We start from the raw sequence: 18650 nt of genomic DNA on the forward strand, positions 1-18650 counted from the left end.
TAAGGGAATTAAAAAGCGAGGCATATGGTTCTTATTAAACAACTAAAAGGAAAGCGTTTACAAGCAAATCCGACGAAACCTAGGACATTTATTCTACTAAAGTTACTACAAGAACATTTCGGTTTATTAATATGCTACTCTTTGCAAGTACAAACATGGTCCATCAGTTGTGAAATGAAGGCACTAGTACTATATCCCTCCCTGTGTCTATTTGCACGTAGATGTGAAGCAGCATCAGCAGTCACCCTAGCCACGGCTTGAAAGCCTACAGAGTTTTAGCATATCAGATGAGCTAAGATCAAAAAGAGCAGATACATAGTTGTAGATAGTACCATCCACGTTTCAATACTTTATTGACAAACCATAAGCTTAACTCAGCAAGCAAGCTCTCAAAAACATTGTAGCGCATTATTAATTTGGTTGGTATCAACAGCTCAGATGTGGTCACATTTGTTCTATGTCAAATACTCAAGTTTAAGGCTGAACTGTATCGTATTACAACACATTGGAGATCTTTCTTTATTCAGAAAACAAATTCTCAAATTAGTCAACCTAGTGTAGCTAGAATGCAGGTTTCTTGAATGTACTTTCATATATCAATATGATCGATATATTGTTTTAACTACAATGATATACTAAATAAGCCCAAGATATTTAATAGTCACGAGGTAATCAGTAACTGAAATGAGTAAAGTATGAATGTACCTCAAAATAGTAGACTTCTACTTGTACAAAGAACAAGCTCAGCAAGATGAATTATAGGCCATATCTTTCAATAGAGACACAACATCAGCTGATGAACCAAGAAGGTATCTGGCAAGAGAGCAGCTTCTACCAACTGCGCAAGAGAAGTAGTTATCAGCTTTGAGGTCAAGAACTGATGACCCTTCATGGACTGTCATTCTATCACGAAACAAGGACCACCAATTTGCATTTTCATTACTGCCAGCTTTCTTGTCTATGGTTGAAGACTGCTGGCCAACTTTGCAACTAGCTGGCCGGTGCCCACTTTTACCAGCTGGATGATTAGCAGTACTTCTATTAAGATGGCTAGCTATCTTGGTTCTCATAGTTGGTGCTTGTACTTGAGAAAGGTCTGGGTCGAAAAATGAATAAATATCTTCATCCTGAGAGACAACAGTTTATTGCAAGCTAAGTGTCCATGAAGAAATTAACTACATAAGAGAGAAGACAAGAACCACCAGTGTACCTAAATGAATGAGTGATATATAACATTTTTTTCATTAGCAACATTCAAAGATGGAGCAAAATGAAGCTACTAGCGGTGAGTTCTGGTGAGGCCCTAGAAAAAGCTTCTAGAGAAGCGGATGGAAATAATAAAAGCTAACCTGCAAAGTTGCCTAGAGTCTCAGGGAGAGGAAGGTTCAGGACTATAAGATGGTGTTATTAAAACCATCACTCCGTCACTTAAATTGATGGGGCAACGCAAAGCAGTGGATTATCGCTTCATGGTGAAGCCGTGGGCTTCATAGAAGTTTGCGCCTCAAACAATGACGCCCAAATGATCCCAACAAGTGTTCGATTCTTTGAATCTCAAATTCAGCAAGACTTGAGCAAGTGACCACCTCTCCCTCTGAAATAGAGGTATGACTTATCTAGTATTAACTGGGCTACTGATGAAACAATGCTTGGAACCTTATACAGAACCAAACTAATGATTTGACCTTTACCAAGTATCACCAATCACCTAACCTTAAGAAAATTGTTTTTTATTTCAATGGAAGTACCAGGTGGCAGTGATGCAGAATTTCCCTTGAAAGAACGCTAAGCCAGAGCTAGGAAAGACCATCAAGGAGGAGCTAAGGGAAGAATATTTTGCCTAATTTTATTGTAGATATCTCCATCTTTGAAACCTCAGATTTGAGAATCTATAATTTTTTCCATCACTAAGATTTTTCTTTTTCCTTTAACTTCCTTCATCTTTCTGTTGCATCAACCAGTAACAGTATTTCCATTTTGGAGCATCACTTCAGCTTTAAGCTTTAGTTTAGCTATCCCTTCTTTTATATTCCTTAATTGTTCAAAAGATCCATCAAGGAAGATATTTAAGAGAAGACTAATTTCATAATAGTGTCTGAGACTTCTACAAACATCCGGACACTGTGATGGTTGTAATGTGAATATGCAAGCAAAAATTTCCTCGGTTATTTGAAGCAGTATTTGAGATGAGCTTCAGAATTTCTTGCAAGTTTGAATACAGCAAAGGACCTCATGAAACTATTGGGAAGCACTAAGCCTTTAGACCAAAACCAGGCCTCAGTAAGAAGGAGCGAGTTTCCTCTACCAAACAACTTGAATAACCAAACTAGTACTCACTCCATCCTATTTTCTACGACCTGCCCTGACTTTTAAGCAGTTTAAGAGAAACATTTGAATGAGAGTTACTACAAGGGAGTTCAGTATATATGTCAAATGCTAATTGGAAGATGTGAGAAGATATCAAGATGTTGCATCAAATACAAAGTAATAGTGAAGTAGAACTATAAAAAGAATACTCAGTATTACTATGGTGGAAGCCAACATTTAAGAGGTTGTATATTTGTTGAATGAGCTAAAATAGAACATAAGTAAAACAAAATAGGATCAAGTAATAATTAAACTGAATAACTACTACAATGTCCAGGTAGCTGTATAGAACTGAAGAAAACACATAAGCATGTTCATATTATTTTCTCGTTCTCAATTAGCAAAGCTCTGACCAAGCCATATAAAAGCAAGCACATTTATGTAAGAACATCTTCTTAAGATGGAATTTGGACATAGTCCAACCATATAAACCATGCCAAATTATATGATGCACAAAATTTTAGGTCAAAGTGGATTTCCTATATTGCAATTTAACAGCTCAAGTATTCAGGCCGCTAAAGCATATGCAGTTGGCCAAAAATTTCATCCATGTGGATGTTCTAACCGTAAATTCAGGATTAGTCCAAGATAAAATGAAAAACACACCTTTGTTAGAAAGTGCCCTATGCATAAAACATAATCAATTGGTGTCTTCACATCATTGTTGTGCACTATTTCTCCCAAAATACGATCAATTGCTGCCCCCTGTACAAAAACAAGCTGCTTAAGAAAATAATAAACATACCGCAAAATGACATTCTAATTTCTAGGAACACCAGAACAGACCTTCGTAACACCAACTGCTCGAACCTCAACAGATCGACTACCCTGGACTACCTCTACTGAAGCATTTGAAATTGGGCCTGTCCACAGATGTTGCAAAAGATCTTTCGATTGAAGTTTTCCAAACTCAATATCTGCATGCTCAGAACCCACCAACAGAATTAGGAAACTGAAACCACAGATAAACATAAGGCTATTTAGTTGCTAATTGAAGATGGACCTAAATTGGGTATGGAATTAATGACCTGTATATTTATAGTTCCAAACAAGTGAGGTCTCACGAAGCTCAAAATGAGAACGGGGTGTCCTCTCAGTGAAATACTCAAATACATGCTGAAACAAAGAAGATAGACTTAGATTTCACAAGACTTTACAAACTTCAGACAATTTTCCAAGCTTAAAAATTCAGTGCTTCACCTTTACGCTGTCAACCCAATCCATACTTAGATTTTCAGGCATCGTAGTCATCCAATTCCCCCCTGTTTGTCGCAAAAACATTCCATGTTCAGCAGCCAACCACATCCTATATTCTCCAAAATTCTGTGGAAGAAGTCAGTAAACGAACAAAAATGCTGATAGAAAGATAGTAACTTATGAAAGTAGAACACCTCATCAAGAACGTTTCGGTCACTTCCACTGAGGACAACTATTGTTGTCTTTGGGTCACTACAAAGTGTTCTTAGAGGTTCTTTTAAATTTGGATGCAACTTAAGCTCCATTTCTTTTAGTTGATCAATCCTTCTTCCCTGGGCATCCACTGGCTCTGTTAATGTGGCATTGAAACCCTAAATTACAGAAAATGACTGTCAAAACTAAGTTTTTCCTATTAGGAAAACTGCAAGTAGCTTATCACCTGTCTGCATTATATAGATATTCAATGTTTTTGGAACTATAACAAGGATATCCAAAGCACACAGTAAATGAGATAAATAGCTTAGACCAAACAAAATACAGTAAGTTGGACATTTGCTTGATTACTCATCTCTGATACAGTCCTCCTCTTTCAACAGGCTCAAATAGACTATCTATAAATTAATAAGGGATATTACACATCACGCTAAAGTAGTGCATTTATTCCACTTTTAAATCGAAGGAACAGTAGAGATTCAGTGGATGCACTGAAGGAAAAATAACTTCTTTACTAAAAAATTCATGGCAAAAGCTGGTAGGTAGAACTTTTCGTGTGTGACGAAGGCCAAAAGCTATTTTTGAAAGCAAAAGTGTCACTTTCAGAAAACAGAAACAACAGTACTACCTTGTACTCAGTTAATTGCATAGGTATGTGAGATATGGTAACAGAGAAAGAAAATATAACATCCTAGTGCAAAAACTCTTCAAATTCATAATTTTATGGAACAGCATCTTGTATACCCTTTCAGGAATAGTTTCCAAAGACCACATAATCATTTTGATATTACAAACATTTGATGAATATATAACAGCATAACAAACATTTGATGGACATAATAACAGTATAATTTTATCAAAAGACATATTTTGACAAAAGCCAGCTCAGCACCTTATGTTAAAATATAGCACACACTCCATTCTCGGTTGGTTGGGATGCCATAGTAGTAAGGAGATATAAGATGAACGTGTGCAACAGTAATGAATAAATGACAGGATACAGAGACATCAGTTTCTAGTTAAAATATCTATCTGTTTAATCGTTCCATTTACTCCTTTGAAATTTATGAACTGAAAGCCAAACAAATGGTGTAAAAATGCAATTGAAATTACATCCAAGCAAAGTGAACCCTAGAAATTGGCAGAGGAGCAGCTACAATAGCTTCAGCATGAGCTGCTGCCCGTATATGGAAATATTTAATGGCAAAACGCATCGTTCTCAACCATTTTCTGATTTTATGAATTTTCTTTCGATAGAATGTAGAATTTAGCAGCAGTGTCATACTGCAAATTTTCCTGGTTGTTAATCCTTTTGAGTTGACACCAAAATACTAAGACCATAATTAAAAAAAACAAAAAGATAATTTAATTACGGTTGAAATTACGATTTTACAGTAGTAAAGTGCAAATATGCATTTTTATAATTTTGGTGAAGGCAAAAAGGATACCAATATAAGCAATCGATTGTTAGATTGCAAGTAGCGCTCAATAGCCACTTCGGAGGGAAGTTGAGGTGGAATATGTCTAGTCCTCAGTTGAGCTTCAACAACTGTATCATTGAGTTCGCTACATGGAAAAAAATAATAGCATAAGATTGCACTAAAATTGAAGTTGGGTAAAAGTAGTTAAAAGAACGTCTGAGCAAACTGTTGTCTTGTGATCGCTTCTTGATATCCTTATTGATTAGACTTCCAAAAAAAAGTGTGTTGAAAAAACATAATTTAGTAAATAAAAGAGAGCTCTCTCAATAGCTTAAGTTTTTAGATGAGATGGAGACACACTTCAACATGGTATCAAAGCAGGCAAATATCTTAGGTTTGAACACCATCTATTATCAAAAAAATTCATGTGCTTGGCTCATAACAAAAGATCAAGCCTACACATTAGGAGGTCGTGTTGATTTAGTAAACAAAAGTGTGCTCCAACTTAAGCTTTTAGATGAGATGGTTACCTGCTTCAACACCGTGATAAGAACATAATATGGAACCTAAACAGGGATCCTTTGTTATCAAGAATATAAAGGTAAGGAGTCTAAATTATAGAAAGACCTACTTCCGTACTTCGATTCATTAAGGACATACCTTACAAAAGTTTCAGCCCATTCCTGGGATGTGTGAGTGGTAACATGCAAGAAGTTATGCTGATGTCGTTTTTCTCTTTCATTTGCAGACATTGTTAGAGCATAACCAATTGAAGACGCAAGTTCAGTAATGTTCCATGGGTTCACCAAAATAGCTCCAGCACCAAGAGACTGTGCTGCACCTGCAAACTGTAATTAAGAAAATATTATGAAAGAATGTGCCGCTCAAATCATTTGCATAGCACGTCTACTGGTCCAGTAACAATCTGATAGTTAGAAAACAATACTTAGAAGGAGAAGAGTTTATCTAAGGAATATGATGCAAGTCCCCTTCCTGAATCAAATTCCAACGGACTTCTGAATTCTAGCATTTAATATAAACTTGCATAAATAAGTTGAAGTAGATATAAAAGCAACAAAATAGACTATCATATTTGCCTTTTAGCATGTTGAGGTATACATATTATCAACACTAGATGGGCCTTTTGCTTACTATCCCGTATCTTCTTAGGCATAACATTAAGATTTCCATTGGAGCTACTTGGCTATTAAGACCATTGTTGGGAAGATGGGCATAGTGACCAACTTAATCCAACACGAGACAAACCTTTTGCTACTATCTCTGTATCTTCTTAGGCATAACATTAAGATTTTCGTTGGAGCTACTTTACTCCTAAGACCATTGTTGGGAAGATGGGCATAGTGACCAACTTAACCCCAAAACAAGCAAAATCAAATAAAGAGACTACACCATCATGCACTTCACCAAAGTGGGATTTTACCAACCACTGTACCTTCCGCTCACTCAAAGCTGGGCATAAATATGCCCTTTAACTTGGCCTCATTTCACATTTTTGCCCTCCAACTTTGTGCCTGCACAAGTAGGCACAAAAATAACATTTGATTTCTCATCATATTCCCTGTGAGATTCGATACTCAACCCCGTTGGGTTTTATATGTGACGATGACCACCTATGCTATTTCAGTTGGTGTAATTTGGGTGTATCAACATGTCTGACCGCAAATTAAGTAACCCAAGATCAAGGATGGGTTTTGCTTAGATTTGTGAGTTGAAAAAATAAACCTAAGACCTAACTTAATTCGAAAAGCTAGCTCAAGTGGTGTAATTAGGTCACATGCTTAACCGATATAGGATTCTGAAAAACGTTACTAGTGAAATCATATTGCAAAGAAGAAGAGAGAATTGTGTACCTCACTTAGAATTAAGACTCCTTTCTTGGATGCTTGGCAGGCCACAAATTCGTAGCTGACAAGATTCATCCCGTCTCTTAAAGATGTAACTAAAGCAACATCTAAAAATTTCCAAAACAAAGAAAAAGTGAGAAAAGGACTGAGAAGTAAATTGAGGAACAAAAAGCAATTAAAACTTACAAATACAATCAAAACATCATAAAATTGGTAGTATTAATTAAAATAGAATTAAAATGTTACAAAAAAAGCAATTATTATGTGCCACACGCAAAAGATATACCAACTTGTCCTTTCTAGTTTATAAAGATAATTCTTCTTGGTGAGCCATGTAGTTTCTCTTTTGTCCTCTACATATGTGTTAGTGCAAGTAGTATCACTCATGGACATAGTTTGTTCAAATTTTGAGAAGGAAAATCCGTGAGGATGTATTGATGTTTTCCTTTTTGCCCTTCTTAGGTCTGCCCTTACTCTATCACTATCAGAAGAGCTCAAATATGTTTTTCACCCTCTAACCATATTAAACTTATTTCCAGTATAATGTATAGGGAGATAAGAGACAATATACTTGTAAAGGAATAAGAATAAGTACCAGTGACGGCATAAAGTGCGCATAGTGCAGGAAAATCAAGAGAACGATCCTGTAAGTATAGAGTTGAAAGGATTAGAATCTTCACAGGGTTACAACAATCACTCGTAAAGCACCACGGGAATGATGAGAATGAGTAACTTAATAGGCAGAAATTAGAACAAGAAACAGCAAACACCACTAGCTGGGATGGAGATGAAGGGATAGGAGAATCTTTGAAGGATTCACAAACTGGTTCTGAAACTCAAAAATTCACCATTCAGTTTATTTTAGTGTAAAGAGGAAGATCCTTGTTTCATAGATAGTTGGCTTGATTCTTGAGGCCATAGCATCACATGTAGTCAATGCTTCAGCAGCCTAACACCATCTTGGTGTACATCAATAAATTTTAGTTTACTTGACCCCAAAAAATATTTTAAAAATAAACAAAATATCCTCTAGAAGAAAACAAAATTTCTCATAGAAATCAACCATTACCCTTTCATTTTCAAAATCGCTTTACTTGTTATCCACCACTTCATCTAAACACCTCATGAGCTAGCATTTGGAGTAGAGTAAGGCCCAAGATCCATCTCTCAAAGGATTCAAGCAACAACAGTGAAATTAAAACTTAATGTTGATATTGTCAGTTGACCCAATTCCCTGACCACCAATCTCAGGCACTAGGCTATTAATTTATACACTTGGAGAAAAGTAATTGACAGACTCCGTCAACACAAAAAAGCTCTCTTAGGAAAATGACGCACTGAAAATCTATTCAGAAGCTTTCTACTTCTAGCAGAATAAATTAAGAAAGACAAACATAGTCCCGGTTCAAGAGCAATATATTTTCTAACTATAGTACTATTGAAACCAAAGAAAACACAGAAGAACCAAACCTTCAGTATAATGGGCAATCATTTTGATTAAGATGTAACGAGTATTGAAAGAAAGCAAATGAGAACGCCATTCAAAGAAGATATGATTGATGGATCCCTTCAGGCAGAATGCTGCAACAGCAAAATAATTCAGCCTACTTTAATCTTTTTGATAAGTAAAGCAATGTCAAATGTGGGGCTTTCCTTTGAATGCAGTAGTAAAAGTTAGGAGTAATATTTTCTTCTTTGTTGCATCCATTTCAGAAATCAAGTAGGCAGTAACAACCTGATGCCTCAATGCAGCGGCTGATCTAGGGTTGCAGAAGGAGGTTCATCTGAACCCCCTTCGCCGGAAAATTACCCAGTATACATAGGATCAAATTTGATTTTCTTTGAGTATATATACCGAAATGACCCCCCTTGATACAACTCAAATGCTTGGCTCAGTGGTCAAGGGGGTTCAAAATTCCCCCAAGGTCGCGGGATCAATTCTCGATCTGCACTATATTTCCCATCTTCTTGGTCACTGTAGTATAGTGATTGCCTACCAATTATTTACTTTTTCTTTTTATTTACTGTAAATTATAATTCAACTCAAAATCATAATATTTACTGCCTATCCTGACCTTAATTCCATTATCAATCAGGCACTATCAACAATGTCAATATGTTACACAAGTTAGATGACATTTGTCACAAAAGGGACATTGTCTTAGAAAGAACCTCTCACTCACATTTAACTTTTGAAAAGGAACATGTAATTCAAATAAATTGATCTGTGAGTTCTAATTTGTTGTTATTATATAGACTACTAATATTATCCTAAAACTGTAATGTCTCTTTTCTTAGCTTCTCACTTACGTAATTAACCAACTTTAAATAGACATCACCTTTCGATTCAGCAAAATACTTTGGACATCCCAAACGTAGATATGAATTTCAAGTATATCACTTCATAACCTGCAGTTAGTTTTAGACTAGGTTTCGAAAGAGAGGACAAAATTGTGAACTTTTTCTTCCTTATTTTGGGCGTTCCGCACAAATTTGACGAACTTTGGGTGAAGGCCATAGATATTGCTATAGATATTTATGGAAAGATCTAAGATTTCTAATGAAAATTTTGTGCTTTCATGCCTATGATAAGAAAATTTCATTTTCTGAAGATGCAATCGTTACTCCCTCCTTTCCTTTTTAAGTGATTTTCTAGCATTTTAAATGTGTTTCAAAATAAGTAATCTTCAAGAAATCAAGGTATTCTTTTATTCCCAAATGTACTCTTGTTTAAAGAACACAAGAAATTTTAAACAGGGTTGATAAAGCAGGACTTAAGTGGGAAGAAATTTTAAAAGAGACATGACAAGGCGAATTAAAATTGGGTGGGTAAAGGTTAGTCTTGTCATTCGCCACCCCGCCCCATTTATCATCCTGCAATCTGTTTTGTATTAGCTTTATGTTTTGAACCCACATGATAAAAATCTTGTCTCCAACACTGCCTCAATGTAGCTAGTATGTGAAGCACGGAAACTATACTTAGAGGATTTGAAAAATGTAGCATTATTGGATAGAGCTTGTGAGTGTATTTATCAAGCAGAAAGCTGTAGCATTACAAGCTTTGCAAAACAAGCTTCTTAACCTTAACATACCAAACATTGGGTGCAATAATTTAGTTTAGTCCAATAAAGATTGCACGCAGAAGAGTTAACCAAGAGTTAAGTCTTAAAGATAAGGAAATTCTTAGTTTTGTCCTTTACTTTATATGCAAATTAACTACTCCTACAATTTAGAAGAAGACAAATGAGTGTACTCGTAGCTACTCCTATATGCCAATAAATCTTTATAAATTATTTATCCTAAACTACTTGAATGACTTATCACGAGTTAAACAGTATCCTTTTGCATCTGCTGCAAGAATGTTTTTATTTTCCATCAGAATGTCAGGTACCCGTTTAGGATCCAACAAATCAGGATTTCATACCAGTGGACTAAGTCACTTTATTCTCATTACTCGAACCCGAAACCTCAGATTAAACATAAAAGAGTATTACCTTTGGTAAAGAATGGGGTCTTTCTAACTGTTAGAGTGGGTTAGAGAGTCCCATATTGGTTGGAGAATCGACGAATGGTCTACTTATATGGACTTAGACAATCCTCTCCTCATGAGCTAACTTTTGGGGTTGAGTTAGACTCAAGTTCCATATCTTTACATAGTATTAGAGTCAGGCCCGTCCCTGTTTGGGCTCCCAGTCCAAGCTCGAGAAAGGGGTGTCAGAGTCCCACATTGGTTGAGAAGGACCAGTGATCTGCTACTATGGACTTGGGCAATCTTTTGATTGAGTTAGGCCCATGTATCATATTTTACACAAACCAACTCAAATATCATGTAGATCGTTTCTTCTAAGTTATATGATTTATGAGTTATAAATGATGAAGATCTTCAGTATGTGTAGCTATATTTCGGTTATTACAATTTCCGCAGAGTAAAATTGTCATGGTGTTTCCCACCTTAACATTCAAAATTCCCATCTCTCATGTCCAACTCTACATTTTTATAACAGTGGCATCCATGTAACTAACCACTGGCTATCAGCTATTTCCACTAACACAAGCACTTGTTAACTTCATCGAGGCTTAAATAATTGCGAAGAAATCACCTAGCGTCTTTTGTCTAGTCACCGTGATTTCCATCCACTTCATTAGCACCCATAGGTGCTGCACGATTGTACATATTACCCTAGACAGACGTAAATATTCATGCTAATTAGGTGAGTATTGATGCCAATAACATCTGGAAAATTCTTATAAGTTTCCGGAATTGTAAGGGTATGGCAGTCCAAATTCACTGTGAGTAACCTGGTGCAGAGAGTAAGTGGCAAGGGATGAAGGAAAGAGATTTGCTTCAAGGAAATCAATCTCCCACTTTAACCTTATTAAGCAAATACTCGACGTTTTTGGCAAGTGACTAGTTTCTCAATTGTATTGTTTCAGGATCACATTGTAAAATTATTAAAATTTGTGGAAAGTACTCAACGTTCTGATAAAATTCTTCTAACTCTATGATGCTCCTTGAAAGACAGTGCATTTGCATCAGAGGATTCAAAATAGGTTCTCCAAGACCTTTATTATTAGATCTTTTATTTTATTTATTTATTTATTTATTTAGCCTTTAGCATTCGATCATTATGATTTAGTGTTAAAATGGGAAAGAGGACTAAACCATTTCTTATAATTATAAAAATATAAACAACAGAGGATTCAAAACAGGAAGCAGATACCCTCGCTAATATTGGCTCTAACAGAGACAACGTCAAATGGTATCAAGCTACATGGAGAGGAATCCTCTCAAACATCTTGATTGCTCCTGTAATATTATGAATTTCCCTAGGATTAAAAATATGGGCATGTCCATATCAACCAAGTTTTTTGAGGAGATTAGGTTTTATGTCCCCCTCCTGAATGTATTCACTTTTTGGATATTAATTTACAAGGTAGGGGTCTTAGCCAACCTTTACAGCTAAAAAGGAGTAATTCTCAAATGCAGAAGAATCATATGAAAAACAAACTAAAACAAGCTGCACCAAGTTATACATATCCATTAATGTTAACAATTTATTCATATTATTATTAAGTAACAAGAGACAGACCAAATGATGGATTGGGACAGCTGTTAGAGTTCCAAATCTTCCATTGATGCGTCCCACAATTTCATGTACTTGACACGTCAGCTTTTGATCTGCCCAACAAGTTAAAATAGGAAACCACTAACAATCAGAGAGAGTAATCACATCATGGATGTCAAAAATTTAACCAATGCCAAGGCTTCAAGGGCAATAATATCTCTTAATACCGATACACTGGTTGTGTGTAGCTTTACAAAGTTAAGCTTAAATATCAGAAGATTGGAATAATCTTTTTCAATGATAATTTGACGATACTTCAATTATAACTTCAGAAACTCTCACTAACAATAAATGATTCAATACAAAAAAAAAATCTTGAAAATTTTATTAACAATTGTGCTTAGAGATATTGATTTTTCTACTTAGATTTTTTTATAAATATTCAGAATTCACTATTTAACTCGGTCCGTGTGAGCTTACTCACAGTGCCGGTCCAAATCCCAGATAAAAGAGGAGGATTGGGGTAGGCTAGCCAGCATAAAACAAGCCAGCTTCATGATGAATCCTCGAAATACAGACAGCATTAGGACATACTCAGCATGAGATGAGTTTAAATGGGGTAACATGATCACTGAGGATTCATATAGTGGATCCCAACTGGTTTGTGACTGAGACATAGTTGTAATTGTAGAAATCCACCATTTCCAACTTCGAAACCTCAGCAAATAATAGGTTAACACCTATCTGTCTCCTCCTACGTACTATACTTGGCTTACCACCACGATTCAAACTCATGATGTATCTTGCCATCAACATTACTCCTGTAAAAACAGATCTTCTCCTTCATTCAGTAAACTCAAATCTATCATGACAGTCTTCAAATATCCAAAAGATATCTCACAGACGTGAACATCAAATTTTGTACTTCATCATTGTTAAACTAAGGCTAATTTACTATAATGCGTATCTTTTTCCACTAGACAAAAGATGTCAGATCAGAAGATCTCTTTGCATGAAATGAAAACAGAAGGTGAAAAGGCTAAGAAGATGTTGTTAGAAGCGGCAGAAGGTTGCAATCTGGATCGAGGAGAAACGGGAGAGTGGAGAGGATAAGAGAGAGAGACTAAGGGGGCATAATCTTAGAGAAGATTAGAAAGATACAACGCTTCTAACAGGACCATCAGGATTCTAAAGAGGAAGAGCTTTTGCCTTAAGAAGTTTTTAAGGATCTTTTGTTGCAGTTGGTAAAGTTCAAATGCACTAAACTGGTCTCAATCTCAGGATTATGTGCTTGCATATCACAATCCAAAAACATCAACATTATTTCCTTTCTCTCTCTTTCCAGATGTTCTTGACAACCAGCAGTATTTTCCTTCACAAAATCTACAAGTCACTAAAATCAGGAACTTAAACCAAGAGCTCAAATTGATCTGTGACATATGTTTCTTGTCCTGGTCAGGGATACATGATCAAATAATAGACAAAAATTATGTGCTTTAATTAAACAACAGAGATAAGTATGATGCCAAGGAACATACACTCGGGGACATCTGTCCTGGTTGGTACTGCAATTTGTAGCAAAACTACCTTGTCACGCCAGTCTGGGTTCTCTTCAAGGAACTTCTCAAATGCCAATATTTTTTGGGGAATTCCCTTTATCATATCCAACCGATCAACGCCCAGCATGACCTGTCGCAATTAATGAATATTTAATCAAAAATTGATAAAGAAGTTAATTTAGGTTGCCATTTTTCTTCTCTTCAATTTTCTTCCTTTATTCTGTCTTCCCATCTATTTTATAGATGTTCATCTAACTTCTGTTTGTTTTAGTTTATACTAGGACACATCATTAAACCAAAGAAATTAGAAAAAGAATTACAGTATTAGTCGCACAAAGATTTAAGTAAAATTAAAGACAACCTTCATCTGCACAATCAAGGTGTAAGGCAGCTCTATTTGTGATAATAACCAAACTAAGACACAATGGGGATAAAATATTTGTTTTGACATTTTTTATATATGTCCTTTTCATATTTTTTTGGAGTTTTCACAAGGAAGCATACATTAAAAGTGTTGCGCTGAGGGTGACAGAAAATTTCAGGGGTGAACTAATTAAGGCATCCCACGTTTCGAGCTACACTGATTGACTGATGCAGATCATTCTGCACCGTGGTTATCTAAAGGGATTTATACTGGAACAAACCTTAAGTGTTGCACTGAGGGTGACAGAAAATTTCAGGGGTGAACTAATTGAGGCATCCTACGTTTCGAGCTACACTGATTGAATGATGCAGATCATTCTGCGTCATGGTTATCTAAAGGGATTTATACTGGAACAAACCTTTCTTCCAGCAAATCTTTCTTGCAGTTCTTTGATATGGTACTTGACCGCAGGAAGTTCAAGAGCTCTAATGAACCGATCAGAATCTATCCCAATAGGAAACTGTTCATCCAAAGGATCCAGTCAATGTGTCTACCATAACCTTTTGCAGAAGAGGAAACTTGACTCAAGTGCAAGTGATGAAAAAAGAAAAAATATAAAAGATTTTAGGCTATTAATAAATGATTCATATACCGCAGCTACACGTGTTAGCTGTCCTTGGTCCTCTACTCCTTCAGGTGTGCCCTCAAGCCCAAGAATGCGAGTGCAAGCACTGACAAAATGTCTTGCATAATCGTAAGTGTGGAAGCTGGAGACAAGATAATAAATACAAAGCCTGAGTCATCTAAACTATTAACATAAGGAAGAACACTCCAAATCCTCTTAAAGCAAGATTATGAAGGACAGAAATCATCATAGTTGACAAAACAGTCATGGATTCTAAATAAGCTGAATTTCGTGCTTCTAATGAAGCACTTATCCACCTACTAAATTTACTGGTAGTATTTGAAAACACAAGACCTTCGTTTCCCTAAGAAATGCTTCTCAGACCCCCATTTATGCATCACTATCACAACGATAAGAATTTTCCATCTTAAGCCTCTCGAGGCAAGAAAACATGAACAGTTTGCTTTTCTTAACAATGCCTTTCATTCTCAACTCATTACTTTGTCACTTATTATTTTACCACAGTATTTGCTCACTATATGATGAACACTCCCCCCAATAATAGGCATTGACTAAAATGGCTGCTTACACTAATCTACACGTTCACCGACAATCTTGTTATGTTCTGCATCCTTAAGACTGCTCATAATCTTTTCCTGAAGACTCATTTAAGGTCTAACATCTCTTGGTAGTTCGTACAACACCACCAAGAACATTCCTTGGTACAAGAGGCAAGCATCACGTGTGCTCTTTCTACGTTGGCTTGTCCACTTCATTACTCCCATCGTCTTCCTTACCATAATTTCAAAGTTATAATTGTTTGCAATATCTCAGAAATTTATGACACGTTAGAAGTATTATGAATTGAGATAAGTGGACTGACCCAACTAAATCAGCAGCAAGTACAGCTCTCAGCAGCTCCGACCGAGATGGCAGTGTCCTGTGAATTTCAGATGAAGGAAAAGGTGTGTGAAGAAACCAACCAACTTTCATTTCACTATTATACTCTTTAAGGCATTTCGGTAGAAACATCAGGTGGTAATCATGGCACCAAACAATATCACCCTCTTGATAATGCTCATTGACGACATCAGCAAACATCTGGTTTGCCTCCTTGTATGCAGCAAACTGAGACTGGAAGCTGCGGGTCGTTGCAAGACGGTCTTCTTGCGGAAGTGGGAGATAATGGAAAAGAGGCCATAGAATGTTATTACAATAACCATTGTAATATTGGTGAACAAGTTCTTGATCAAGAAAAACTGGAATGCACCTCTGCAACCACATCAAAGTTCAACCTTTTATCATAGTAGTTAATAATGATCATAAGTTAGATAGAGCATCTAGGTAAGATCTTTTAGATGAAGTCAAGTGTTTTATTAATGTTGTTGTGATAGATGGTACACGGAAGTAGAGGCTCTAGACATATCACTTTGTTGACAAGTGCTACATCAAGAATTTAAAATGGGGCCTATTTTACAAACCTTTTCAGCCAGAGCTTCAGTAAGTGATCTCTGACCAATTTCATCAGTTACATTCACCCCAGCCCACCCGATCCAATTTGCTTCAAACTCATTGACACCTTTAACAAAATAAGAAGGCATCAATTAGCACACATACCAGAGATAAGAACCCCACTGAAGCTCAAATGTAGTAGATAAGTTAAGAAAATAAGGAAATGAACAATGCTAACATAGAAAAAGAAAATATCAACAGCAAAATTCGCTAGTCATGTTTTTATATATAAAGCATTATATTTTTTGGCTTACCCAACAAAGCACTAACTAGACCTCCTACACTAACTTCTAGATTCCATGAATCCTCGCCTTTCCTAACAGCTGAAACAGGCAACCGATTTGCCACAACCAATAATCTCTGTCTTTGTAACCGCCCATCTTGCCTCTCGAAGCCATTAGCAAGGGATGATCCTGCAAGTCCTTCAATAAGCTCTCCCTCTCGGGCCCTTCTATCTCCATCTGATAGACAGAATTCATTTCCATTTCCAAAAACATTTGAGTCTCTGTTGCCATCTCTTACGCCTTCATTTGCATTTTGAGACTTGCTTGACTTTCTTAGTTCCCTTTCTCTTAAGAGCCTTTCCAATCTAGATGGAACAGTAGAATCATAACTATTCTTCATTCCAGATGTTTGTAGGATCTGTATTTGAATTGAATTAGTACAAAACATGAATCATTGATGCATTTATTTATTCACAAAGCAGGTCATCTTCACAAAAACATCACAACACCTCTGTCAAATGATGCACTTGTGAAAAAAAACAACTTTTTTCTATCACTTAAAAGAATGAACAAATTCCATATTGATCAAACAGGACAATGTGACAAGTTACAGCATAGTAAATTTCTCGAGTTAACAGTGACAGTATGAAACTCATTCAAGTATAAGGAAACTAACTTAAAGTTGTGAGCTTCAATGAATTTACCATTGCTTTGATAGCAAAATAAGGCTGAACTGTCTAATGACTAATCAGACAAATGCACAAGGTAAACTAAGCACCCAAATATCATCCAAAAAGGGGAAAGAATCATTCACACAACAACCGATTGTTCACAAAAATTGAAGTTAAAAAATAACGAAAAATAATTTTTTATATATACAAACCAATTAACCAGAAACACAGATATTAAGTATATACATTTCATGAGAGCAAGTTTATTGCCTGAAATACTTCCGTAGAAAAAAAGAAAAGAACTAATCTTTCCAATAATTTGTTTCCTTTAGTAATGAAATAGTAATTTCCTACAATATTACTAACTCATAGCATGAATGCACAACAACATATCAATCTCAATTCTTCCTAAAAGTGAAGTTCTTGAAAGAAAAAAAACAATATATCCATATTAGACCAAGAATAACATTATACAGTTCATGAAAAGAAAAACTCATACAGAAATCAAGAACACCCCATAAAAAAAACTCAATGCAGAAGAACAAGAATGGGCAATAAAAATAAAAGGGGGATTGGATTTTAAGAGTACCAAATTGTTCTGAGAAATGTGGGTATCTTCAATCGACTCCATCTTCAGCAGCGTCAATCCCAATAATAAGAATAATAATAAAGACCCAAATGAGAAATTGGGATTTAGAAGTGTAAAGCAGGCAGTCCATATAGAGACAGGAGAAGCAAGTTGTCAACAATTTGTACGTATGTAAGGAGGGAGGGAGGGAGGAAAAATGTGAAAAATTACAGAAAAGAAAAATGGAGGAAAGGAACAAAGGGGGTTCGTCAAATTACAGAAAATCCAAACCCTTTGAAGAGAGTGAAAAGATAGAAGAAAGCGTTTGTGAGGAACACGGGTTTCTTCGCCATGCAATGCAAGATGCGCACCTGTTTTTCTCCTTTGTTGGCACCCCAACGCTACTACACAAAAGCTTCTTTTTTAATCACATAACATATAATAGGGACTCAACTCAACTAACCTTTAAAAATAAATCACAAAGATTTTCAGATATAGTAAAATCATATTTTTGAAAAATAATGTAATATAAATTGTGATTATCAAAGTGTTAAATGGTAATGTAAACCTTTTTTCACTCTTGTTAGGAGAGCAATCAGGTTATTAATAAAGTATGATATTGTTTGTTTTGAATAAAGCGTACATGTATTTTGGAAGAAAAAAATTTACAACATTTAGAAATCATGTATCTTAGTGTAATTTCTCAATCTTTTAACTCAATGTGAGATTCTGTCTGTATACACAATAATCACCCCTTTGAACTAAGTTTCACGTGATCCACGATCATGATCCACGAGTTAATTTTTGAAATTCACTATGTGATAAACAATATCAATCGAGTATCTTTTAGCAATAGACGTTTGCAATTAGTTTTTTCGTCAAGTCCTATCGTTTGTCTTCATCATATTCTTCCCATTAAACCTAGATTTTAATATTAGTAATTGTGTTCTTTTAGCTCAAAGATATTCTTAATAATGTATGATATTGTTCAATTTGGG

At 35.7% G+C, this 18650-nt stretch overlaps 1 protein-coding gene across 1 annotated transcript; it reads right to left on the reverse strand.

Annotated features, from left to right (window-relative positions):
• LOC107009051 (alpha,alpha-trehalose-phosphate synthase [UDP-forming] 1-like) lies at positions 1–18042 on the reverse strand. The gene is made up of 20 exons (XM_027915098.1): positions 18024–18042; positions 17674–17715; positions 16444–16831; positions 16159–16256; positions 15561–15949; positions 14705–14819; positions 14471–14572; positions 13668–13818; positions 12154–12242; positions 7659–7707; positions 7070–7170; positions 5859–6046; positions 5226–5343; positions 3759–3935; positions 3568–3690; positions 3396–3483; positions 3154–3284; positions 2974–3072; positions 706–1127; positions 1–265 (listed from the first exon to the last, which is right to left on the reverse strand). The coding sequence occupies exons 2-19, from the start codon at positions 17713–17715 to the stop codon at positions 744–746; spliced, it is 2832 nt and encodes a 943-aa protein (XP_027770899.1). The 5' UTR covers positions 18024–18042; the 3' UTR covers positions 1–265; positions 706–743.
• Positions 18043–18650: the final 608 nt, after the last annotated feature.

This window comes from Solanum pennellii, chromosome 2 (assembly GCF_001406875.1).
Source record: "Solanum pennellii chromosome 2, SPENNV200".
NCBI classification, from domain to species: Eukaryota; Viridiplantae; Streptophyta; class Magnoliopsida; order Solanales; family Solanaceae; genus Solanum; species Solanum pennellii.